Genomic DNA, 27,961 nt, shown 5'->3' with positions numbered 1-27,961 from the left:
TGAAGTAAACCCATGTGCTAAATTCCTTAGACATGTCCTCAGTGTATGTTATTGTATTGATGGAATAGCTTCTTTGCTTTGAAAATCTTGTTACAGAGTAGCAATAGAGCTCATACCTTGTCAGTAGTGTTCCTAGATGAAACGTGACTCCGGAGGTTTCATTTTAGTCAGGGGTAGAACACTGAAAATAGTGGTGGTGGTCACAAGCTAAACTTGCCACATGGACTACAGTCCCCCTGACAACACATACCTTCCGAAGACAGTAGGAAGAATTGTGTGAAATAGGGGTGGAAAACGTTCCAATGGTTCCAATGTCCTCTGTTCACTGGGGTGGGAAATTAGAAGCATTTTAGGACCAGCTCTATTCATTCCAAGTCCTGGAGACAAAAACATTGAGCAATGGTCAATGGAAAGATGGTTACTCAGTTAACTACATATTTTAAATGAACTGTAGGGCTATATAATACAGACCTTACATTTCACCATTAAAAGAATTCCCATGGGAAAAATGACTGGGAATTTCCAACATGAACCTGTATCTCTCCCATACTTACAGGTGACGACAATTATTTAGCTCCTATAGACTGAAGGCTTTATTTTGCCAAACTAGTGAGTGTCAGAATTCTTGGGGAACATAACCGACAACACTCAGCAAAGCCAATAAATCTTTACACCTCAAATTTATTAAAACTTGTTTTCAGGACCCACACAATATCAGAAACGGTGATTAAGTCAGACAGGCATTTCTCACACACCTTCAAATAGTACAATCTCCCTAAAATACAGAGACCACAGTACGCATTCCCCAAATCCTACACTAAGGTTGTGTTCGAATACTCATACTAACTGCACTATTTGTGACGTAAATTGAGTAGGTAGTATACGGTATGTTAGTATGGGTATTCGAACACAGCTTAAGTGTTCACTTCCACCCATAACTTAATATTTTCCTTTAAAAAAAAAACAGCAAACAGCAAGAAAAGCAGCAACTTCGTAACACAAATTGATCAAACTAACAATTGGGGAACCATTGGAGTGTTTTGTCCAGTAGCTGCTGACATTATCATACAGTGCCTTCAGAAAGTATTCATACCCCTTGACTTTGTTCACATTTTGCTGTGGATTTAAAATTGATTAAAATTTTGATTTGTTATCACTGGCCTACACACAATACACACCCATAATGTCAAAGTTTTTTTACAAATTAAAATTGAAAAGCTGAAATATCTTGAGTCAATAAGTATTCAACCCCCTTTTTTTATGGCAAGCCTAAATGAGTTCAGGAGTAAAAATGTACTGAACCAGTCACATAATAAGGTACATGGACTCATTGTGTGCAAAAATCACATTTAACATGATTTTTGAATGACTACCTCACCTCTGTACCCCACACATACAGATAATTGTAAGGTCCCTCAGTCGAGCAGTGAATTTAAAACCGTTTCAACCAAAACACCTGGGAGTTTTTCCAATGCCTCACAAAGGGCACCCATTGGTGGATGGGTAAAAACAAAAAGCAGACATTGAATATCCCTTTGAACATGAAGTTATTCATTACACTTTTGATAGTGTATCAATACACGCAGTCACTACAAAGATACAGGTGTCCTTCCTAACGCAGTTGCCGGAGAGGAAGGAAACCACTCAGGGATTTCACCATGAGGCCAGTTAGAGTTTAATGGCTGTGATAGGAGAAAACTGAAGACGGATCAACATTGTAGTTAATCCACAATAATAACCTAATTGACAGAGTGAAAAGGAAGCCTGTATCGAATAAATCATTTTCAAAACATGCCTCCTGTTTGCAACAAGGCACTAAAGTAATACTGCAAAAGATGTGGCAAAGTAATTAACTTTTTGTCCTGAATACAAAGTGTTATGTTTGGGGCAAATCCAATGCAACACATTACTGATAAAAAGAAAATGGAATGGCGCTCAGCACAGGCAAAATCCTAGAGGAAAACATGGTTCAGTCTGCTTTCCACCAGATACAGGATAATAACCTAAAACACAAGGCCAAAATCTACACTGGAGTTGCTTACCATGAAGACAGTAAATGTTCCAGAGTGGCCAAGTTAGTTTAGACTATAATCTACTTGAAAATCTGTGGCAAGACCTGAAAATGGTTGTCTAGCTTCGATCAACAACAAATTTGAGTTTGGAGAATTTTGACAAGTATAATGGGCAAATGTTGCACAATGCTGGTGTGGAAAGCTCTTAGAGACTTACCCAGAAAGATTAACAGCTGAAATTCCTGCCAAAAGGTTGCAACAAAGTATTGACTCAATGGTGTGAATACTTACGTAAATGAGATCTGTATTTCATTTTCAAAACATTCTAAAAACCTGTTTTCACTTTGTCATTGTAGGGTATTGCATCGATTTAATCAATTTTGAATTCAGGCTGAAACACAACAAAATGTGGAATAAGTAAAGGGGTATGAATACTTTCTGAAGGCACTGTAGCTGATATGAACACTAACAAGCGCATGTTGTGCAATGACGCTTTTCATAGGGAATCACTAAACCGCACATTCTCTTGAAAATAGCTTTCTAGCATTGATGAGGGAATGTGTGGGGCTGTAAGAAAACAAAAAAAAGGTGCAAAGACATTTTTACAGGGTTATACAGTATTTCAGAAATACAACAGGTTTACTAAAAAGGTTTGTTTTCCAACATTCTGCTCTACAGGAGAAAGCGCTACTGTTCATACCCATCCTATGTCAGTAAGGCAACCAGAAGAGAGCAATCAAACTAAGGCCACACACAAAGATAAAAACAGCCAGCAACTAGAGGTTAGTTTCACAACGTCGAGTAGTAGGGAACTTGTGGTGTCCGTGGCGTGTGCAGCCATCCATGTTCGGAGGAAGAAAGGTTTGGAAGGCCAAGGGGGCAGGAGCAGTATGGTGACCAGTAACACCCAGTCAAAGTGACTACCCAAAGAGTCAGAGTACAGTAGACCAACTTCACATCATCATGGGGGCTGGTTTTGCATTGCTGGGCTTGCGTCCAGTGGACGCAGGCCAGGGTACTGCATGCTCATTTCAGATCCAGGACCATAGAGGCCGGGTTCTCCAAGTAGTCCCTCCACAGGTTGGAAAACCGCGCCATGGTGGCCCCGTCGATGATCCGGTGGTCTGCCGACCAGCTGACATTCATGACGTGAGCTTTCACCACCTCGTCCCTCGAGTTAAACCTTGGCAGGACCTGGAAGGGGCATAAACATGTCAGGAGATTATTATTCATAAAGCAATCCAGACATCCATAACTATCAAATAAATATAAATGTAACAAGTCCAGACAATGTCATGAGGCTCAGTCAGGCGTCTGTATCGTGTTGACACCTCCCAGTCAGCTGGCCACATGCCCACTGAGCTGAGAACTAGCACCAACACTCAGCTCCCATTATCAGCTGAGGTCCGTACCCCTGCGCTACTCATCATAGCCAGCATTGACAACATAACTGATAATGTTAAAGTAATATACATTTTCACAAACCTGGATCTTTCCAAGAGCGCCAATCGCCACCTCAGGAGGCAGAATTACTGGCTTTGCATAAGTGCCTCCAATCTGATTCAATGGAAAACACAAATACATGACATGTAAAGACTGAACAAACGGCTTAAGCAAGCATAGGTCCCAAATAATGCAGCCGCTAGCTGTCAATTACTGTTCAAGTTAGCATTAGATGGCTACTAAAATAGCTACTAAAAAATGCCAATACGGCTTTTAATTATGAAAACGTCAACATTATCAAATCACACAAGGTTTAAAAAATATATAAATCTGTTTGACTTATCAGTATCACTTTAAGCTCATCCTCCCAGCCATTAGTTTCCCCTCCCCAGCTCACCGAGCCGATGTTGGAGAGGGTGAAGGTGCCTCCTGTGAGGTCGGCCGTGCCCAGCTGGCCCGTGGTGCCCAGGGTCTGCATGCGGTTGAGCTCCACTGCGATCTCAAACACACTCAGCAATTGCACATTCTTCACATTGGGCACCAGCAGGCCCTGGCTCGTGTCCATGGCCAGACCAATATTGTGGGATGCCTGGTGGTGGAGGAGGAGACAAATCAGCACATCTCAGAACCAGCTCGGGTTCTCAATCACTTTGAAGAAAGGATGAGAGAAATGTCATGTCTGTGTTCATGTTAATGAGTCATTCTAGTTCTACGGTGAGCAAGTATCCCATCTATTTGAATATACTACATGACCAAATGTATGCGGACACCTGTTTGTCAATCATCTCATTCCAAAACCATGGGCATTAATATAGAGAGTTGGTCCCCCTTTGCTGCTATAACAGCCACCACTCTTCTGGGAAGACTTTCCACTAGGATGTTGGAACATTGCTGCAGGGACTTGCTTCCATTCAGCCACAAAAGCATTAGTGAGGTCGGGCACTGATGTTGGGCGATTAGGCCTGGCTTTGCAGTTGGCGTTCCAATTCATCCCAAAGGTGTTCGATTGGGTTGAGGTCAGGGCTCTGTGCAGGCTAGTCAAAGTCTTCCACACCGATCACAACAAACCATTTTTGTATGGACCTCGCTTTGTGCACGAGTGTATTATCATTCTGAAACAGGGAAGGGCCTTCCCAAAAATGTTGCCACAAAGTTGGAAGCACAGAATCGTCTAGAATGTCATTGTATGCTGTAGCGTTAAGATTTCCCTTCACTGGAACTAAGGGGCCTAATATGTTCCCGTGTCAACCTCTAACTTACACAAAGACAACAAACCTGAGTATCTCTTTATTCATTTGGGCATGGTTATGAAATTCAAGATGTAGGATGGAACATAAACCTAAACTTTAAATTAGTAATTTCTCTGAACAGGGGGGAACAACCAAATTCACTGAGAATACATTAGATAGGATGAAGAAACAATACTCAGAGCCGCAGCTCTTGACTACTTGTTTAACATAGAACTGATACTGTAAACTTGTTGTTGGGGTGGTCTGTGGATGGCTTTATACCATTTCTTTGGATCCCTCATGTCCTACTCATTGTAAAAATAAATAATAAAGTTTGGTCCAAATCGGATGTTAGGTACTATAATTTATTGAATATTATGAAACCTATTAAAAATTAAAAATATATTTTTTTTAAATGGACAACTTGGGTGCAATCAATTAGCTTACATTTCTCACAGATTTAAATTATATTTCAACAAAATATTGTGGCGGGAATTCTAATCTTATCCGTTTCTAACTACAGGAACAATTTCAGAACAAATCAGGTTGTGGGTGTCATGGCTTGTTGAAATGACATGGAACGACCCAGCTGTTACCACACTGGGGGCTGTGACAGCCAAGCGATGAAACCTCACAAGTGTTTGGCGTAGCCCAATATCTCCTACAGTCAACCCTTTAAATAACACCCAAGACGTTGCCAGACCCCTGGTGGAGTTAGCGCATACACCGCTAGATAAACACACTGAATCTCTGAAGGGCTAACAGTCACATGTACAGGGTAGCAGGTGTGATTGCAGAGTACAGTGAAAGTCATAAGCTCCGACATGCAGGTCTAAGTGAAATAAAATGACAATGCTAATAAAAAAAACGATAGAACTATATACACATAACTGTAGCAGTGATTACTACATGTCTATTAGGGTGGAGGCAGAGTATAGACTTGAGGCGGTGGGGGGACCATGTGAAATAAAAACAAAAATAATAAAATGAGAAAAAAAACACATTAGAAAACAAACAAAGTAGAAATCTGCAATGTTTTATCGGAGCTTGAGGCGAGGCGCCCTCTTAAGCTTGCTGCTACATGCCAGGGAGATTGATTGTGGAGGCTGCTTAGAGAGCGCCCTGCCACAAGATGTATTAGCAAAACAGACAAAAAGTTGGTTGGTTATCCCAGGTCCGTTCAATGTACGTGCGTAAAGCTGGCACCGGACACAGGGCATGTAAACTATGTTGCTCATCAGAAACAAATGGAGGCAAACAATAGAAAATAGCTACAAAAAAATAAGGACCTGTAGGACATAGCCATTACTTTCGGGGCGAAGACTGCATTTGGACGCGACGTCACCTCAGAATCGCCTTGGACAAACTAAGTACCGGAAGGGTGTATGGATAACTTGGAGGTCCCCAACATCTCCACAAGAAAGGAGATGTCACAGGAGAGGATCTTCAGATCCAGACTCAGTGATTCAAAAGAAGGCCTCTCACAGAGCATCCAAAACCAAATCCCAAGCGGGCGCAATAGGTTGAGAATCCGTAATCTAATTCCTAGGAATGAAAAGTGTTGAGCTGGGGAAAGACAGCTCATTTTGGGGTTCATTTGAACCAGAGACCGTGTGTTAGATAATAACATGGTTGTGTCCAACCCTGCTTGTTCCCTTGACTCTGCTTCCAACCACCAATCGCCTACGGGCCCATAACCTGTATCACTAGACACCTCATTAGGGACCAGTGAACTACAGACAGAATGCAGCAATGAATCCCAGTAATGCACAACCTATGGGAGGGGTGCCCCCTTGTGGAATCATCATAGGGTTTGGTTTCAATACTTCAAAACCAAATGGTAGGTCCAGGTAGTCACAAAAATAGATGGGGGTTGGTTTAAATGGTGATTTTAATGAATGGAGTGAATTTGGAGCGGCAGTTTAAGAGAGCGGTTGGAAAGGACGTGGAGCGCTGGGATTTTTGACCGCTCAACTCCACTCATATACTCTGCTCCCACCCTGGGGAGATTCAGATGCCCCTCTGGTACCACTCGTTCAAGGTAGAGGTCGACCGATTATGATTTTTCAACGCCGATACCGATTATTGGAGGACCAAAAAAGCCGATACCGATTAAATCGGCCGATAAAAAAAATAAATGTATTTGTAATAATGAAAATTACAACAATACTGAATGAACACTTATTTTAACTTAATATAATACATCAATAAAATCAATTTAGCCTCAAGTAAATAATGAAACATGTTCAATTTGGTTTAAATAATGCAAAAACAAAGTGTTGGAGAAGAAAGTAAAAGTGCAATATGTGCTATGTAAGAAAGCTAACATTTCAGTTCCTTGCTCAGAACATGAGAACATATGAAAGCTGGTGGTTCCTTTTAACATGAGTCTTCAATATTCCCAGGTAAGAAGTTTTAGGTTGTAGTTATTATAGGAATTATAGGACTATTTCCCTCTATACCACTTGTATTTCATTAACCTTTGACTATTAGATGTTCTTATAGGCACTTTAGTATTGCCAGTGTAACAGTATAGCTTCCGTCCCTCTCCTCGCTCCTCCCTGGGCTCGAACCAGCAACACAACGACAACAGCCACCATCGAAGCAGCGTTACCCATGCAGAGCAAGGGGAACAACTACTAGAAGGCTCAGAGCGAGTGAAGTTTGAAACGCTATTAGCACGCGCTAACTAGCTAGCCATTTCACTTCGGTTACACCAGCCTCATCTCGGGAGTTGATAGGCTTGAAGTCATAAACAGCGCAATGCTTGACGCACAACGAAGAGCTGCTGGCAAAACCCACGAAAGTGCTGTTTGAATGAATGTTTACGCGCCTGCTTCTGCCTACCACCGCTCAGTCAGATACTTAGATACTTGTATGCTCAGTCAGATTATATGCAACGCAGGACACGCTAGATAATATCTAGTAATATCATCAACCATGTGTAGTTAACTAGTGATTATGATTGATTGTTTTTTACAAGATAAGTTTAATGCTAGCTAGCAACTTACCTTGGCTTACTGCATTCGCGTAACAGGCACAAAAAAATAAATAAATAAATAACCAAACAACGCAATATACAGAGCAAAATCAAGCAAGCTGAAGAAATAAGTTTTGTCCACTCCTTGTGGAGTGCAACGAGAGAGGCAGGTCGTTATTGCGTTGGACTAGTTAACTGTAAGGTTGCAAGATTGGATCCCCCGAGCTGACAAGGTGAAAATCTGTCGTTCTGCCCCTGAACGAGGCAGTTAACCCACCGTTCCTAGGCCGTCCTTGAAAATAAGAATGTGTTCTTAACTGACTTGCCTAGTTAAATAAAGGTATAAAAAAATATATATATATATACCATTTTTTTTATTTAAAAAAATCGTCGCCCAAAAATACCGATTTCCGATTGTTATGAAAACTTGAAAATCGGCCCTAATTAAATCGGCCATTCCGATTAATCGATCGACCTCTAGTTCAAGGGGTACCAGAGGGGCATTAAACATGGAAAGCTACCAATACACGTTATGCTTCTGTGAGATCGCATGACGCCCAGCCCCCTTTTGGACACAGAACGCTCCTGAAATGGCTGACGTAGTACCCAGTTTGCTGTAACAAAACGTAGGGTACAGTCGTACCAGTAATGTTTTTGGGGAGCGGCGCACTAGTCGCCCAGATCCGTGCTAAAGCCCTCCTAACCCAAACTAGCTGCTCGGGGGCTGCTTTCTCAGAGGAGCATACAGTGTGCCCACCGAGAGGGAATTCCTTATCCAAAACAGATTAAATACGGCCTCAAGGGCACACCTTCTTGAGGACAAAGTAACAAGGCTGATGCGCATCGCAAGCTGCTCCAAGGAGTTGTAGTTTTGACTTCCCAACCGCAGCGGCTCACTTTGAGCAGGCCAAGGTCCGCCGCAAACACAAGTAAATTAGAGGCAAATTGTGTTCGTCACGCCCGGTCTAAGCAGCTCTGCTTCCGCCCTAGGCAAGATCAACATATGCCACCCGTGTCTTGGATAGTATAAAGATTTGGAATAGATTGACAGACTAGAGTAGAGTAATGATGTGTATCTGGTGCATTTCAGTTGAGCTTACTCAGTAGCACTTGGCAACAATGTTTTTTTCCCAACTATTCACATCAGAGTTACACAATGTTGCAATCACTCGGCAGCCAACTGTCTATAGTAGGAAACAGAGTTGGTGTCAATAAGCCACATATATCACACGATACAATTCACGACCTCATAGTTCAAATTACAATAAACATAATCCAGAAGAACTGTAAAAAGGGATATCATTTGAGTTTTGGAAACAAGTGCTTTCATAAAATGCACGTGCCTCGTTTCACAGGAGCATTGTAAAAAATAAGCCTTAACTCAATGAACCAGCCTTAACGAATTTTGTTTACTTACATATCGAGTTTGATTGTCCAACAACAGTTTTATAATTTATTCATTTTGTGACCACCTAATGTCCTCTTTCCACTGCTGTGGTGCTGAATCGCAGCGGGAATGGTGAGTGGGGCGGGCCTGCCCGGTCATGCCTAGAAGGAATCCAGCTTTTGTCAAATTAAGATCAAGTTCAATTTTAGCTAACACAAACCCTTTTCCTAAGCTTAACCTAATTCTCCTAAACTGCTTACAAAAAGTCAAATCTGACATTCAATTTGACAAATGCTGGATCCCTTCTAGCCATGACTGGCTGGCCCTGGTGTTCGTAGACAGCCATGTTTTGTTATTTATTACTCCTAATTAAAATGTTCATGCCTAGGCTAAATTAAATTAGAGTCCGGAAAACAGCTGTGTTTCGTTCAATATTCATTTAAAATGTTCATACAAATAGCCTATTGGACAGGTCGCTCGCAAATGATATAAATATACTTCGGCATTGTGTTTTCTTACTGTGTAGGTGACTTGTTCAAGGCAAAATGTTTCTTTTTTTAAATGATACTTCATTATGATTTATAGCAGGGATGAAGACTCAACGTTTAATATTTTGCTTTTCAATAAAAATCTTTCATTTTGGTGTAAGAACATTGTTCTACTTTTACCTCAACTTTACAGGCTAATTTCTATTCTGAATCATGTAGTAACCAAAACATTTTTGATTCTTCAAAGTAGCCACCCTTTCCCTTGATGACAGCTTTGCACACTCTTGGCATTCTCTCAACCGGCTTCATGAGGTACTCGTCGAGTAGTCTCCCGTAACTGGTGATGGAGCGCACAAGAACCGTGTTGATTGTGGGCAGCCACTCTGACCAAAGACTCAATCCATCTCCGCATCCCACAACTCAAACTAGAGGTTGACGGGGGAGTGAAAATTAATTCCAGTCCTGTCTTGTCAAAAATGTTCCCTGTATGTCCTGATCCCGCAACAGTTCCATAACCCCGGAATCTTACTGTCCCGTGCTAATTTTTATGTGCAGAAATCAGAAATAACTTCCTCCGTTAGCTGCTCGTCTGTCCCCCTGCTCTGTGTACAGAATCGCTTTAGTGGAAACCAAGACTGTTCTCAGGGCAGGCCTGGTTGTAGCTATATAGTGCCTTCAGAAAGTATTTACACCCCTCGACTTTCTCCACATTTTGTTGTGTTACAGCCTGATTTAAAAATGGATTCAATTCAGAGTTGTCGTCATTGGCCTACACACAACACCCCATAACGTCAAAGTGGAATTATATATTTTTTCAAAATGTTTCAAAATTAAAAATGTTGAAATGTTTAAGTCATTAAGTATTCAACCCCTTTTATGACAAGTGGAAATAAGTTCAGGAGTAAACGTGTGCTTAACAAGTCACATAAGTTGCATGGATACACTATGTGCAATAATAGTGTTTAACGTGATTTTAAAAAAAAGACTACACCATCGCTGTACCCCACACATATAATTATCTTTAATCTACTGGTAGATGAAAATAAATAAATTAAAAAAATAAACTACATTTAATATCCGTTTAAGCATAGTGAAGTTATTAATTACACTTTGGATGGTGTATCAATACACCCAGTCACTACAAAGATACAGGCATCCTTCCTAACTCAGTTGCCAGAAAGGAAGGAAACTGTTCAGGGATTTCACCATGAGGCCAATGGTGACTTCAAAAACAGTTAGGAGTTGAATGGCTGTGATAACCACATTGAGAATTTCTAGTTACCCAGATGGAAAGGGGATACCTAATGCATTCAACCGAAACGTGTCTTCCACATTTAACCCAACCTCTGAATCAGAGGAGGTGCGGGGTGGGTGCCTTAAATCAACATCATCAGCGACTGGGAGCAGGTCTTGTGGGGGTTAACTGCTTGCTCAAGGGCAGAACGGACAATTTCTTTCCCACCTCGCCGGCTCGGGGATTCGAACAAGCAACCTTTCAGTCGAATTAACTTATGACGTGCAACTGTTTATTTCTCCTCTTGCATCTGAGGAAATTACCATAATTAATTTTTATTGGTTTTTAATAAGCAAATTATATTAGGCCTCACTCCAGAACTTCACTCCCTTTCCTGTTCCTGTGTCAACCTCTAACTTACACAAAGACAACAAACCTGAGCATCTCTTTATTCATTTGGGCATGGTTATGAACCCAAATCCAGCTTAGCCGTCGTCATCTAGGTCGCATTTTTAGCAATCTTAACTCATTGCTATAGCCAGGCCAAACAATCCGAAGAATATTTTTTTTTTTTGTGATTAGGAAACTATAAGAACCATACAAACTCCAACAAACAACGTCCAGGGGTGAGCACGCTCTACCACAAAGGGACAGTTTAGTTGGATCAAAGTAAGACAGACAGTCTCGTGTTCCAATTGTTTGTTTTAGTAGCGTGAATCGTTCCTGTCCACACCGAGATGAAGAGCGGAATAATGGAAGGAATTAATTCTAGCCTCACACTTATCACCTGTGGAAGGCGGGGCTTCCAGTGAGGAAAGGATTTCATTGGCCTTGTCAGGAGTGATTTTAGATTTTCAACCGAAGTTGTGAGAGTGCGACTCCCCATAGTATGTTGTACCAAAGTTGACTGACTGAAAGGGAAGCAATGTCTCCCCAAAACCATCCCCCCTTCCTGCAGCCTTACCTTGTAGGTGATGTTCTGAACAGCCTCGTCCACCGAGGCGTTGAGGATAGGGAAATGGAGAAGGCCCAGTGAAGCAGCCTGCTCAAATAGAGAAGATTATGATTATCTTCAAATAACATTTTATTTGTCACATGCGCTGAATACAACAGGTATTTATCGTGTAATGTTTACTTACAAGCCCTTAACCAACAATGCAGTTAGAGTGAAGACAATATTGATTAAATAAACTAAAGTAAAAAATAATAATAACACAAAACACCAATAACGAGGCTATATACAGGGGGTACCGGTACGTAGTCAGTGTGCGGGGGAACAGGTTAATCGAGATAATTTGTACATGTAGGTAGGGGTAAAGTCACTATGCATTGATAAACAGCGAGTAGCAGCAGTGTAAAAACGAAGGGGGGTGTCAACGCAAATAATCAAGGCCTTACCGTGTAAGGGTAGCCATTTGATTAATTGTTCAGCAGTCTTACGGCTTGGGGTAGAAGCTGTTAAGGAGCCTTTTGGACCTAGATTTGGAACTCCGGTACTGCTTGCCGAGAACAGTCTATGACTTGGGTGACTAGAGTCTTAGACAATTTTTTGCTCTCGATGGTGCTCTCGATGGTGCAGCTGTAGAACTTTGAGGATCTGGGGACCCATGCCAAATCTTTTCAGTCTCCTGAGGGGGAAAAGGCGTTGTCGTGCCCGGACCATGATAGTTTGTTGGTGATGGGGACATCAAGGAACTTGAAACTCTCAACCTGCTCCACTACAACCCCATCGATGTGAATGGGGGCGTGCTCGGCCCTCCTTTTCCTGTAGTCCATGCTCAGCTCCTTTGTCTTGAGCACGTTGAAGGAGTTGTTGTCCTGGCACCACACTGCCAGGTCTCTGACCTCCTCCCTATAGGTGGTCTCATCGTTGTTGGTGATCAGGCCTACCACTGTTGTGACGACAGCAAATGTAATGTTGGTGTTGGAGCCGTGCTTGGCCACGCAGTCGTGGTTGAACAGGGAGTACACGAGGGGCCAACGTGTTGAGGATCAGCGTAGCAGATGTGTTGTTGCCTACCCTTACCACCTGGGGACGGCCCATCAGGAAGTCCAGGATCCAGTTGCAGAGGGAGGTGTTTAGTCCCAGGATCCTTAGCTTAGTGATGAGCCTTAAGGGTACTATGGTGTTGAACGCTGAGCTGTAGTCAACGAACAGCATTCTCACATAAGGTTACTTTTGTCCAGGTGGGGAAGGGCAGTGTGGAGTGCGATTGAGATTGCGTCATCTGTGGATCTGTTGGGGCGGTATGCAAACTGGAGTGGGTCTAGGGTTTCCGGGATGATGGCGCTGATGTAAGCCATGACCAGCCTTTCAAAGCACTTCCTGGCTACCGGCGTGAGTGCTAAGGGGCGTTAAGTCAGTTACCTTCGCTTTCTTGGGCACAGGGACTATGGTGTGATCCAAACTGCAGCAAGCAGGCTATTTACCCAAATCCTCTGGCATAGTACTTCAGGTATGACGTGCAATGATTCTTTCATGACACCCCTGTAATAATGAAGTTTCTGTGCAGGGCATTATAACACTTCAGTCACTTAACACAAGCTGCTACCTCTGTCATAACAAGAGTACATGATCTGGCATGAGCTTATAACACTGACATTTAAACGTCATAACGAATACATCTTATTAGGTGTTACCCCATGCATTTTGGCAATAGCGTCACTTTGACACTAGACATGTCACCTCACAACTTCATATTACATCATGTCAGGAGTCAAAGGTCACCTTGATGAAGAAGGGCATGTAGCTGAGCTTGACCCCGCGACCCTCTGACAGGCCCTTCAGCTCCTTTCGCAGCTGCACCAGCCTCGTCAAATCCACTTCATCTTTATAACCAAAATGGGGGATCTTCAGAGCTGCAGTCATGGTCTTCACCATTGCTTTGTGGAAACCTGGTCGTTCAGAAGAACACATTGGGAAAAAAGGGATATGTTTTGATGAAGCCAGTACTATATTGCTAAGTTAACACCTGTCCGGTCAGGTCACTTTAGACTGTTGCAAACAAAGCCAGAAGGAAGCTGTTTGGACCCTGGACTGAACCTAGATTGAGAATTTAAATACAGTGACTAGCTTTTTGAAACCCGTTCAAAACATCACTGCTACTCTAATTATAATAGACTATATTTAACCTGTCTAGCTAATACTATGAGTTATTCTCTGAATCAGAAATGTAGCCCAGAAAGAAAACATTTATTGGAACCATTAACGATCTCTGTAAAGCTCACTACCTTTCAGGGGCTCAGTGCTGTCCTTGCCCATGAAGACGGGCCTGGAGATGACAGGGAGCGGTACACTTGGTGGGGGCTTCATCTTGGGCATGGAGGCCGAGGAGGGGGCGGATGCTGCGGGAGGGGGTGGCTGGATCTCATGGAATGGGGTCAGGGGTAAGATGGCCCCTGTCTGTTTGGCCAGGAAGTTGAGGATGTCCTCTTTGAGGATCCGTCCGTCTCTCCCGGTACCGACCACTTCACTCAGCTTGATCTAAGGAGGAATGGAAAGTAGGCGGCAAAGAGGTAAATAGACTGAATCATCACAAAAGCCTGGACACCCTGTAGTTGGCCATTCCAGGTTTAAAGGGGTGGTGCTAAATCTTGTGCTGTAGTGCCATCTTGCAGTGAATGCATGCTTGCATGTGTCTGTCTTTTAATAACAACTCACATTGTTCTCCATGGCTAAACGACGGACTGCAGGGGTGGCCTGGGTCTTGTGTCCCTTGATTTCCTGGTGTGTGTGCTCATCGTTTGACATCGCCGGGGTCTCCACAACATCCTCCTCATGGGCCACCTCTGAAAGATCGACCAAAGTCACTATCCCCACCTTCCAACAGAAGCCAACGTTGTTTTTGAACTTAGATATTTTGGTGTGTCCCAAAATGTTTTTATTTATTATTATAAACGTGACCCAGGTAATACGAACTGGCTTCAAGTTTCAGTTCTATTGTTCTAAACATTTGATACATAAAAAGTTGGGAGATTCCCATTACGCCATTGTTGGTGCTTTGGCGGCATACCTACCCGGACCGGGCTCTGTCTCGATATCCACCAGAGGTGTGCCCACTAAGGCTGTGGCATCAACCTCATAGTAGAGCTTTTTAATGACACCGTCATAACGACTTGTGATGGTGACAGACGCCTTGTCACTCTGTACCTCACAGATGCTGTCAAACTGGGAGACTTTGTCTCCTTCCTTCACATACCTATGGGAACAGAAAGACAACCTTAACATCTTTCTCTTGGAGTAGCTATGCTTAGTAATCATTGAACTTGTGTGGCCTCTAGTGGCAACTCTTTTAACAAAACGTAATTCATATACAGCTTTGCATGTTGCTGTACTATATTTTGAAAACATACCATTCCTTCACCGTCACCTCCATGATGCCCTCGCCAATATCTGAGAGTTTGAATGGCAGAATTGGTCCTGATGTGACTAAAGAAAGCAAATGATCATTAAAAATGAAACATCCATTCTTTAACCTATAACTTCCACATAGCCTTTCGTGCATTATTCCACATCCCTGTGCGCCGATTCCGAAGCCTACTTACCATAACTGGTGTGGAAAAACCTAGAGCTGCACAGCTGAGGGATGAAGACAGTGTGGGGATGACGGGTGTAGTCTGGTCGGCCAGTTTGGACCCTGGAGCAGCAACGCTTGTACCGATGTGCCAAGAGCTGCGAGGATAAACGAGAAATAGATCCATGTCATGATCAGTCATTAGATGGGGTCCCGTTACTTCTATACCGTTTCAGCATCTAAAGATATACCTAGCATGACTTCGAAGCTTTCAACAGTTGACTAGCTGCAGAGCAAGTTTAGTTTAACAATCTAATGTTACACACACACAGTACCAGTCAAAAGTTGACACCTTTTCATTCAAGGGTTTTTCTTTATTTTTATTATTTTCTACATTGTAGAATACTAGTTAGGACATCAAAACTATGAAATAACACATATGAAATCATGTAGTAACCAAAAAGAAGTGTTAAACAAATCTAAATACATTTTATATTTGTGATTCTTCAAAGTAGCCATCCTTTGCCTTGATGACAGCTTTGCACACTCTTGGCATTTTCTCAACCAGCTTCATGAGGTAGTCACCTGGAATGCATTTCAATTATAGCAGATGTGCTTTGTTAAAAGTTAATTTGTGGAATTCTTGTGACAAGGTAGGGGTGGTATACAGAAGATAGCCCTATTTGGTAAAAGACCAAGTCCATATTATGGCAAGAACAGCTCAAATAAGCAAAGAGAAACGACAGTTCATCATTACTTTAAGACATGAAGATCAGTCAATGTGGAAAATGTCAAGAACTTTGAAAGTTTCTTCAAGCGCAGTCGCAAAAACCATCAAACGCTATGATGAAACTGGCTCTCATGAGGATTGCCACAGGAAAGGAAAACCCAGAGTTACTACTGCTGCAGAGGATACGTTCATTAGAGTTACCAGCCTCAGATTGCAGCCCAAATAAATGCTTCACAGAGTTCAAGTAACAGACACATCTCAACATCAACTGTTCAGAGGAGACTGTGTGAATCAGGCCTTCATGGTCAAATTGCGGCAAAGAAACCACTACTAAAGGACACCAATAATAAGAAGAGACTTGCTTGGGCCAAGAAACACGAGCAATGGACATTAGACTGGTGGACATTTGTCCTTTGGTCTGATAAGTTGAAATGTGAGATTTTTGGTTCCAACCGCCATGTCTTTGTGAGACACAGAGTAGGTGAACGGATGATCTCCGCATATGTGGTTCCCACCGTGAAGCATGGAGGTGGTGTGATTGTGCTTTGCTGATGACACTGTCGTTGATTTATTTAGAATTCAAGGCACACTTGACCAGCATGGCTACCACAGCATTCTGCAGTGATACGCCATTCCATCTGGTTTGGGCTTAGTGGGACTATCATGTTATTCAACAGGACAATGAGCCAACACACCTCCAGGTTGTGTAAAGGCTATTTGACCAAGAAGGAGAGTGATGGAGTGCTGCATCACCTGACCTCAACCCAATTGGGATGGTTTGGGATGAGTTGGACCGCAGAGTGAAGGAATAGCAGGCAACAAGTGCTCAGCATATGTGGGAACTCCTTCAAGACTGTTGGAAAAGCATTCCAGGTGAAGCTGGTTGAGCGAATGCCAAGAATGTGCAAAGCTGTCATCAAGGCAGAGGGTGGCTATTTGAAGAACCTCAAATATATTTTGATTTGTTTAATATTTTTTGGTTACTACATGATTCCATGTGTGTCATTTCATAGTTTTGATGTCTTCACTATTATTCTACAATGTAGAACATACTAAAAATAAAGAAAAACCCTTGAATGAGTAGGTGTGTCCAAACTTTTGCCTGGTTCTGTATGTATGAATGAATGAATGTAGATACACACACTTTCCACCACAATGTCTCTTGGATCACCAAGATTAGGATCTGTATTTACCTATTTCGTAATTATTGATCAGATATTATGCATTTTACCACAATTTCCACAACAGTTTTCAAAGTCCCCAAAATGTAAAACAAATTAAGATTAAAACTTTTTTTTACATTTCTCACCTAATAAAAAGGCCTGATAAAAAAATATTTAAATTCAAATGTATTTAGTAATTTCTCTCATTACACATTTCCTAAATCTTGTATTTTTTGTAATTATTTGTGTATACATGTTATTTTCATGTACACATATTTGGATAAAGCCCAAAAAGCACACTATCAGATTAATCCAAAACATTTTATTTTTCCTAATATATCCTAAATATTGGTGCATTACAGTAATGAAAAGCATGTTTCAATAATGTGTGTTTACAGTTTTCCAATGGCAAACTATGACTGAGCTCTATTAGAAATTCAGTAACCCAATACATGAAACTGTCATTTGTTAATGCCAAATGACTTGCATAAAACAACCCTTATTTTACCATAAGTACTGTAATTACGTGCATGCATTTTAAAAAGTGTTTATTTTTTATTTTTTACAGGTAACTTTGGTGTATTAGATGTGTGGTTCTAAGATATTTTGGATGTATTACTAAATTGAATGGGATTCTATGCGCAAATGGCATAACATGATATGCATATAAACTACCTAAATATGTCGGATATGGACCAAAAGCTTTCTTGGGATATCAAACAGTATAGCTAAAACAGGTACATTTAAAAAAAGTGGGATATCCTCTTTTAAGTGGCGGATGCTCTTTGCTGAAAAACAAACTCCAGATTGTCACTTAGTAAATTAAATGGGGTTTAGAAACCCATATTTCATGACAGCCCTGCTTAATCAAATACCTGATTTTTACAAAATAATCCACACAAAAAGGTGAAAGCAGTGGTCCTAGTAATTAATTAAAGTCACCAGCACAGCACACCCATTGAATATACATTAGAATTAACTTATTATCATTGCCTTATTTAAGGATCTCATTACCGAAACTGACATAAAAATGTGGTAATGATTAGGGCTGTTGCGGTGAACGTATTACCGCCACATCGGAGGTCATTAGTCATGAAGGCAGTCAAATTCCACATGACCGTTTAGTCACGGTAATTAGGCTTGTCCAAGCTCTGATGCTGCTGCTGGTCATTAGTAGCCTACCAAACCTGCCAACTGCCTGGTACCTAGCACTCCATTGTCCCTCTAATCACACACTTCATGTGAGCCCATGAGCTCATGTTGTGCAACATTTCTATAGGCTATGCAATTGCAGGAGAAAACAGAGTGATGGCTGCTAATAAAAAGAGGAGGATCCCATCAGCTTTCTATAGGCTAGGCCTACTATATTTATTTCTCAACTTTCCTAATATTAAGCACATTGCTTATATTTACAACAGGAGCATAGCCTACCTGGCTGGCATGAAAATAAACCACGGGAAAAAGCGCCCTCCATTCGCTATTTAAGTGCATAGATGACATGTTTCAATACAGGTGCATGATAATGGTCCATTCTAAATCAAAAATGTCACACATATATTATTTAGTATTTGTAAAGACAAGAAATCAAGAATAGTCTGATGGGTGACAATATTAGCCTATCACTTGTGAATTATATACTATCACTTGTGAATGATGCCCAGCATAAGAAACAATACCTTTTTTGTTGTTGTCTTTTTCAAATCAGTTGCACACCTCATGTAGCCCAGCCCATAGAAACCTTATTAAAACATATTGGCCTATCACAACTAAAGTGGCCAAATAACTTCTTAAAATGAAGCACATTAATTCGCTTTACAAGGGGTGTAGAGCCTAACTGGCACATATAAGCAACGAGTAAGTTTCAAGTTTGGGGAAGATCATTTTCACCATAAAGATGCACCTTTATAATAAAAGCATTACGTGGATAATTGCATTTGAGGTCACTTTTGATAAATGGTGTTTTCCGCTAATGGAACATTTGCGCTTATAGCCTACTACCATGTGCCTAATAGTTTATCAACATTTTAAGCTAAACGTTTTGTTCTGTTGCATCAGCCACATTGCATCAAAAAAGTTTTTGGGATGCTAGTGGTTGTATTATTTTGGGATCGCTCATCCCACAACTGTCCCAGACTATGTTTGGAATATTTATTTCACAGAATAGGTTGACTTTTGTACTATGGGGGATAATAGATTGAAATAGGCTAGTGCTTTTACAGTTTGTTAGGCCTACATAGTAACTGATGAAAAGTAAATGTGGAGAGTTCTTCCAATATCTTCAATATACACCTCGGAATTGTAAAGGACGCACGCAGTTGCGTCCCCGATGTGTCTGTCTTCACTTGTAGCCTGTGAGAAAGACCTGATCATGTGACTGAGAGCCGAGCCGTGTGAGTGAGACATGCTTTGGATTGCGCAGCACACTCGGGGAGAAAGGCACAACGCAGCACTCCGGGCCGCAAAAGGCATGGACTTTTTTAGGGTGCATTACAGCCACAAAGGGGATGCCGCCGTGAAATTTGAGGCATTATCAAGTGCTTGTCAAATTGTGAATGAGAGACTAATGAAGTGTGTACAGCCTGCGCCAAAAAGAAAAGCAGAGCTTATACCTTTCTAGCGTCTTTTTTCAAATCATCATTGGAGTCACATCATGCAGCCTTACAATGTATTAAAAATCAAAACATATAGCTCAATGTTTGTAGAACAACTAAAGTTACATTAATAATAATTTAATTGTATTATGATGAAATGTTGTGATGTTTTTGTTCGTTTTGGACTTCAGTCAGGGTTTTCAGTTCGGGCACACATTTTTTCCCTCGAGACCAGCTGAAGTTCGGGAGACAAAGTCTACGCCCCTTCATCCGTGATTGGTCAACAGTAAAAATTCTTCAATAAAAAGTCTGTTGTCATTCAAAGAGAGACTACTTGTTTTCATGCACATTTTTTAATTGAGAAATACTGCAAACATCTTAGTTAGATGTAAAATGGTACGACTAAGATCTTGGCAAAAACATCCAAATTAATTACAGATTTCTTGAGTTATCTTGGATTCATTCTGACTATTTTGTGGAAGTGTATACTGGCTACGGCATCTCAAAATGGACAAACAGTACTATTGCAGCTTTTTTGTTGTTTTTCAAGTGAAGGTCTTAATGGAGTATGCGAGCACATTTGTTCATTAGCCGCCCGCCGAACTGAAGCATGCTGACGCCTTAAGGACTGCTCCTTTAGATTATGCATCATGGGTGAATAAAAAAAATTAAAAAATAAAATGAGTTACTACAACAACTTGAAAGTGTTACAGTAACGAGAAACATGTCCACGAAGTGATTTTACTAATAAATATTATGTAAACTTCAACTAGTATACAATTTGTATGATTTACTCACCAATTACAGCAACAGAGTGTTTTATTCAAATAAATTAGGTTTTTCTAAAGTAAAATTGTATAAAATGACTCAAGAATTTAATCCGGATGCATTTCGTTAATGAGAATTTGGGTAGATAATGTATAAAAATTCAGGCAAAAATGTAAAATGTATTTAAAATGAGACACTGTGCTATAAACTAAGCATTGTAGTCTTCAGAATGATAGTTAAAGGTGCATTATGGTTTTCTTACACAATTTTCTACTGCCATGGTTTCATGAGAATCACCCAGCCATGTGTGGCAAAGTTGTTTAGCTATTTAACTTATTTAAAGTGGAAACTTTTGTTGCAAAGTAGGGCTGGGCGATATGGCCAAAATATAATTTGCTATTTTTCACATTTTTGACAGTATTTTATGTTTTTGATTAATAAAAGTTCAAAATTTTCTTTGAGTAGTGCGTGACCGTAGGGTGGCAAAACACATTCTAAATGATTTCAATGGGTCTTTCTCAATTCTGATTATTTTATACTGTTCAATTGAACTTCAACCTAAAATAATTTCCTGCATTTCCATAAATTTGTGCATTTCCTGCACTCATTTGAGATCATTTCCACACTGCCACGATATGGCCAAAAATACTAGGGCTTACTTTTAACCAAATGTTGCAATTGCGATTAAGATCAAAACACTTGTGTGAACTTTTGGAATCATGGAAATAGAATGTTTATTATAATTCTATAGTTAGAATACAAATAATAGTGGGCACTTTGAATACAGTGTTGTTTGACATGACAACGAATGAAAATGCCATGGACGAGTTATTGTGAGAGGATAGGAACCAAAGTGATGTTCTGTGTTTCCTAGGGGACCCTATAATCTTTGGCTACATTATATCTTTATTCATATACCCAACATATTCATGCTTCGTCTATTCCTCCAAAATGAAATCTACAATTGGCTTCCTCTTTCGCAATGAAGCCTCCTTCACTCATGCTACCAAACATACCCTTGTAAAACTGACTATCCGACCAGTCCTTAACTTCGGCGATGTCATTTACAAAATAGCCTCCAACACTGTACACAGCAAATTGGATGTAGTCTATCACAGTGCCATCCGTTTTGTCACCAAAGCCCCATGTACTACCCACCACTGCGACCTGTATGCTCTCGTTGGCTGGCCCTCGCCTCATATTCGTCGCCAAACCCACCTGCTCCAGGTCATCTATAAGTCTTTGCTAGGTAAAGCCACGCCTTATCTCAGGTCCCTGGTCACCATAGCAGCACCCACCAGTAGCACGCGCTCCAGCAGGTATATTTCACTGGTCCACCCCAAAGCCAACTCCTCCTTTGGCCGCCTTTCCTTCCAGTTCTCTGTTGCCAATGACTGGAATGAATTGCAAAAATCACTGAAGCTGGAGACTCATATCTCCCTCACTAACTTTAAGCACCATCTGTCAGAGCAGCTCACAGATAACTGCACATAGCCCATCTGTAAATAGCCCACCCAACTACCTCATTCCCTTGTTTTTTTCTCTCCTTTGCACCCCAGTATCTTAACTTGCACATTCATCTTCTGCACATCAATCAGTAATTATTTCGCCACTATGGCCTATTTATTGCCTTACCTCCCTAATCTTACTACATTTGCACACACTGTATTGTATATAGACTTTTCTATTGTGTCATTGACTGTACATTTGTTTATCCCATGTGTAACTCTGTGTTGTTGTTTGTGTCACACTGCTTTGCTTTATATTGACCAGGTCGCTGTTGTAAATGAGAACTTGTTCTCAACTGGCCTACCGGGTTAAATAAAGGTGAAATAAATAAAATAAATAAATATAAATTTAGAAGATACTGTTGCAAACAACATGCTGATTTAGGCCTCCACCAGCACTGGTATCAGGCTGTATTAGCTAGCAACGTTTGCTCTGACTCAGTACTTTTATTAACTAGTTAGCTAGCCAGCTAACTAGCGATTAGCATTAGTGCCTAACATGATTTAGCTTAACTTGCTAAGAAAATACAAAGTAGCTGTTTGCAGATGTAAGAAACACAAACTAATAATGTTGTAATTATAGAACGCTTGTGGATTTATATTAAGATCAAATTGGAAACAACATTGTTGTCATCAACATTGTTGCATTAACCATGTAGACTGAACTAAAGTGTCTCGTGGTCAAGCAACAACAAATGCGCTCCTTAAGTGACAGGGGGGTGGGACTTGGTCTAAGTGGAACGCACAAAATGAGTATCATCCATTGAAAAGTGTAAATTTACTCAATTGTAGCTGGTCCCATCAGATAACATGGCACACGTTAGCCCTATGCTAACCTCAACAGGTCGTACCGATTATAACTTCTTCAGCCTATGAAAGATTTTAGACTTTATATCCACCAACCAATAGCATTTCTTAAAATTAGGGATGCACGAAATAGTAAAAAAAATATATAATAAAAAAACAATAGGAATAAATTGGTGAACATAACGGAATCTGCTGATATTAGCGTAAAATGCCAACATCGGTATCGGCCGGTGTCTAGTTTAATGGCGATGTTAAATACCGATGTCAAAGATACCGTGCATACCTATATAACGTAGGTACATTACGTAATAACTCCACGTAAAATGTTGTGCTACAAGTGCAACACAGCATTCCTAACCTAGCCACACAATGTCTGCTGTGTGGATCGAGCAGTGATTTGAAAGAGTAAGAACTTCAGCGACACAACTCAAAGGTGAAATCCATTAAAGCCAAGATAGTGGAATTCATTGCCCTTGACAATCAACCGTTCTCTGTCGTAGGTGATGTTGGCTTTCGCCGACTGGTCGAGCACCGGTACACACTACCAAATGCGCTATTTTTCAGATGTTGCCTTACCGGAGTTACACAGTAATAGCGTCACTGCTATTAGCTTCACGACATACATACTATGGAACACCGTTTGCATCTTTGTGTGTCAAAAAAGATACAGTAGCACTATCAAAGCTGTACAAAACAAGTCTTCAAACACGCAAACACTGGCCACGAACGATGTGTTTACAATACTGCGTTTGTAATAAAGCATAATTTGTTCAACCGCAACTTCTGGGGTAGCTAGCTTTAGCTTGGTACCTAGCTAGCACCAATAAAACCAGTCTGAAAACAATGACCAGCAGAAGCTGCAGTTATTTTCATTATTCTTATCAATGATTTAGGAATCCTTGTGAGTAAGTATTAGCTAGGTTGCCACTTGTTTGCCTATTGAAATTGAATAGCTAGCCAGCTACTTAACCCTGTTGCTCAAAGCTAACGTTATACGCAGCCAGCTAGCTTCATCTGGCTAGTGATGCTCGACCAGACCGGGTTATGTGTTGTGAAGCTAGCCACAATAAGGATTAGGCAAAATAGTGGAATTTGCCGTTTTTCTCCAAAATAAAAGTGGAATTGACAGTGATGCAAATTAATACCAATAGTAGAATTATGCCATACCTTTATTTTGAAGGCTATACGCAAAGTCCACTATTGTGGCTAATCCTTAGTGGCTATCATCACATAGATAGTTCTTATTTGATTAATGATGGTCAGACCTGTCTCATAAATTAGGGTTATTTTAGATGATGACACCTAGCTATATAGTTAGCTGGCTAACTATAGCTACTGAAACAGATTATGTTGTGTTATTTGACATGTTAAATAGTGTTATTTGACACACATCTTTTTTTACACGCAAAGACCCAAACGGCGTTCCATAGAAATCCTGGTTGAGAATGACACGACTGAACAAATGAACAACGAAACAGCACAGCAAGTAAAATAAATTGGTTTTGATTATGTTTTACTGGTAATGGGGACATAAGTAAATGGCAACAAAACTTTTTGGTCAGTGTGGTGTGTGTGTAACCTTTATTTAACTAGGCAAGTCATTTAAGAAATTATTATTTACAATGACGGCTTACCCCGGCCAAATCCGGACGACGCTGGGCCAATTGTGCGCCGCCCTATGGGACTCCCAATCACTGCCGGATGTGATACAGCCTGGATTCAAACCAGGGACTGTAGTGATGCCTCTTGCACTGAGATGCAGTGCCTTAGACCGCTGCGTCCATGTGTGTGTGTTAACTATACTAGAATGCTTAAAAGGCAGCTAAACTTTTAAATATCGGTTAATGGTATCGTTTCTTAAGCAAGGAAAATATTGGATATCGGCAAAAAACGTCATATCGGTGCATCACTACTTAAAATAGGTAAACACTGGCCACTAGAAGGATATTTTGAACCTACAAATTCAAGGTTAACTTGTTTTGTTGGTCTGTAACAAAATGTGAGTCAACATTGCACTGATGCATCCTTGACTAGGCAACAAGCTACTACTGTTAAACATTTTCACTTCTTCATATACATGACAAAATCCCACGTTATCAGTTTCACACACACATCTATGTGCTTTTATGGGGAAAATAAGGTCCTTACATGTAAGTTCATCGTAAAAAAAAAGAAGCCAAGAGCCTTATGGAAATAGCAGTCTTGTACTGTGGGCCATCATCGCTTCTCAGTGGCAGACACTGCTAAAGCGGTTGACTAGCAATTGATGGTGCACTTTAACCATGGGTTCGAGCCAACTTGACAGCAAGCTTTTTTTAAATGACAGGGGATAAAAAAATCTGTTCACTGCCCGTCCTTAATGCTCGATTCAAAACGCATGTGACGAACTGGATGATTATAATAACGCATAGCGTTAGCAGCTCTAGTCGGCTGGCCCTCGCCACATATTCGTCGCCAGACCCACTGGCTCCAGGTCATCTACAAGTCTATGCTAGGTAAAGCTCCACCTTAGCTCACTGGTCACGGTAACAACACCCACCCGTAGCACGCGCTCCAGCAGGTATATCTCACTGGTCATCCCCAAAGCCAACACCTCTTTTGGCCGCCTTTCCTTCCAGTTCTCTGCCGCCAGTGACTGGAACGAATTGCAAAAATCGCTGAAGTTGGAGACTTACATTTCCCTCACTAACTTTAAACATCAGCTATCTGAGCAGCTAACCGATCGCTTCAGCTGTACATAGTTCATCTGTAAATAGCCCACCCAATCTACCTACCTCATCCCCATATTGTTTTTATTTACTTTGCTGCTCTTTTGCACACCATCATCTGCTCATCTATCACTCCAGTGTTAATCTGCTAAATTGTAATTACTTTGCTACTATTGCCATACCTCCTCATGCCACTTGCACACACTGTATACATACTTTCTTTTTTTTCTATTGTGTTATTGACTGTACGCTTGTTTATTCCATGTAACTCTGTGTTGTTTCTGTCCCACTGCTTTGCTTTATCTTGGCCAGGTCGCAGTTGTAAATGAGAACTTGTTCTCAACTAGCTTACCTGGTTAAATAAAAGGTGAAATAAAAATATCAATGAGAAAGAATCTCTCAAATGACAAAGATAAACTGCTACAGTAAGTGTTGCACAAATCCATACGCAGTGTATGCCTCCAGTTGACGAACTACACTTCCTCCCCAGCTAAGTTCACACACAGGTGTTCGGAGAACGCTAAATAGCCAATTAGCACAGGTGGCCGCCTGTCTTCCGTAAACAAACGTTGTAATATAACATAAAGATGGCCGTGTGGAAACCCTATCACAAACCCCAAACCTATAAAAAGTGTGTCGTAATTTAACCTTTTGATTTTAGAAATGTATTTGTCGCTGATATGAAAAATACGTAACTTGATTCCAAAACCATACCGCAAGCGATGCGTTTAACGTTCAGAACGAGCGTAGAAAATCTTAACAAAATATTACAGTACTATCGTCAGGCGCTAAAGGTAACGTTAGTTACAGTGGTCTATGAATGGGTTAGGGATGACATTGTATTGGCATTCAAGTTCAATTCCTTCAGACACACACAGCGTCAACAGTTTGAGTCAAATAAATAGTTGACTATCTGCGTAGTAGTAGTAACCAACAGATAGCAATTGTTCATAACTACAAAACAATTAGGAAAAATGGTCAATTTCAATCTCACTTCACTGTAACATAGACTAAAATTAGCTTGTTTGCTAGTCGGGCTAGCAGCTGCATGGGAAACGTCTCTAGATTGATGTACAGTAGCAGTATTTCTAAATGTATGATCCTTGTGCATCATCAACTATCTCGCAAAGCTTTCACGTCGGTATACACATTTGGAAAAACTTTAACAAACCTACCAAGCGTCTCATAAATGTGAATGAGCCTCTGGTAACTGCCGCCATCTTTGTTTCTCTTCGTCCGGATCCAACGCACGCCCCTTTCAATGGCCAATCAGAGATCAGTCACAATAGAGATTTTGCTGTGTTCATGGGCCAGTCGGAACTAGGAAACACGTGCCATGTTCAACCAGTTAGCAAGTCAGAATATCCGAGTTTCTTAGTTTCAACGGGGTTGTGAACGCGGCATAAATCCACTATATGAGTCAGACATACTTTTGAGGAGATGGGAACAAGTACCCCAGACTGAGAATAAATAATATTTCCTGTCGGGTGGGAAAGGTGTCACATTGTTCCAGGTCAGACAGGTAAAATGGTAGAAGTGGATGCTGAGTTCGAATCAAGCAGCACGTTGAACAAAGTTGGTGAAGATGCATGTCCTGAATGGACAACAGTAGTGTCGAAAACTGGAACAAAAGGGAAATTGTCTGAAATTGGAGTGGAGGAAACGTCTTTGAATGATAATGAATCGCTTCTTGTTGAGTAAGAATGCATGTGTGGGAAACCCATTTGAGGTGTCAAATGGTGATGTACACGCTGAGAAAAGTGGAGTGTGTCAGTGACCAGGAGGGAAACTCGTATTAACGTGTGTACTTTGACCATGCGTCGTCAATGGATCGCGCGATGCATTCTGGACGTTTCAGGGACATGAGCTCTCCTTCAAGGGGCGAATGAGAGTCAATTGGGCGCTAGCTCAAAAACCCAAATTAGCATGCATTTCGTCAACATTACAAATCTTTTCCGAGATAAGTAATTGGTTATCTGTTATATAGTATAGCTGGGGAATCGTGACTACGTACTTTCGAGGGAAATATGCAGGTTTCTCGACTCATACCCTGAGATTTCGTGACGATTAGTTTAGTAACCGCGTGACGCAGCATAAAAACGGGAACGCGATTGGTCGACAATCTGCTGTGTGAGGCGTTACACGATCTTCAATTCATTGCCTAATGGAATTCCGATATCCTCCTTCCTCTGGGTTTTATGTGTAGGGTGACCACATCTCCCGGATTGTGCAGGACAGTCTTGCGTTTTTGTACTTTGTCCCGCAACCAAACAATCAAGTCCCGCATTTTATCAACAAATTCAAACACCACTAATACCAAATAATATATATTTTTTAATGTGTTCCGTATTTCAGTCAGACATTCCAACATGTCTCTTGAAATCATGTTGCGCTTATGA

The 27,961-nt window shown here is 41.0% G+C and overlaps 1 protein-coding gene and 1 non-coding gene across 2 annotated transcripts; both read right to left on the bottom strand.

The window, feature by feature from the left end:
* Positions 1-661: 661 nt before the first annotated feature.
* LOC139540807 (lipoamide acyltransferase component of branched-chain alpha-keto acid dehydrogenase complex, mitochondrial-like) lies at positions 662-26,886 on the bottom strand. The gene is made up of 11 exons (XM_071344784.1): positions 26,738-26,886; positions 15,319-15,445; positions 15,127-15,202; positions 14,791-14,972; positions 14,435-14,562; positions 14,005-14,257; positions 13,502-13,668; positions 11,738-11,815; positions 3,853-4,044; positions 3,498-3,569; positions 662-3,206 (listed from the first exon to the last, which is right to left on the bottom strand). Exons 1-11 carry the CDS (start codon positions 26,780-26,782, stop codon positions 3,039-3,041), a joined length of 1,488 nt encoding a protein of 495 aa, XP_071200885.1. The 5' UTR covers positions 26,783-26,886; the 3' UTR covers positions 662-3,038.
* On the bottom strand, positions 3,310-3,448 carry LOC139541810 (small nucleolar RNA SNORD94). The gene has a single exon (XR_011668425.1). It is a non-coding gene; the product is annotated as a small nucleolar RNA SNORD94 (small nucleolar RNA).
* Positions 26,887-27,961: the final 1,075 nt, after the last annotated feature.

This window comes from Salvelinus alpinus, chromosome 16, assembly GCF_045679555.1.
Source record: "Salvelinus alpinus chromosome 16, SLU_Salpinus.1, whole genome shotgun sequence".
NCBI classification, from domain to species: Eukaryota; Metazoa; Chordata; class Actinopteri; order Salmoniformes; family Salmonidae; genus Salvelinus; species Salvelinus alpinus.
Note: the sequence above shows the minus strand (reverse complement) of the source record. Positions and strands in the feature narration are given on the sequence as shown.

Excerpts from the sequence above, each read along its gene's own strand:
- LOC139540807 (XM_071344784.1), bottom strand. The coding sequence starts at position 26,782 with ATGGCGGCAGTTACCAGAGGCTCATTCACATTTATGAGACGCTTG. Across the intron at positions 15,446-26,737 it reads TCACATTTATGAGACGCTTG|CTCTTGGCACATCGGTACAA; the intron begins GTAGGTTTGTTA and ends TTATCCTCGCAG. Across the intron at positions 4,045-11,737 it reads TTCAGAACATCACCTACAAG|GCATCCCACAATATTGGTCT; the intron begins GTAAGGCTGCAG and ends CTCCACCACCAG.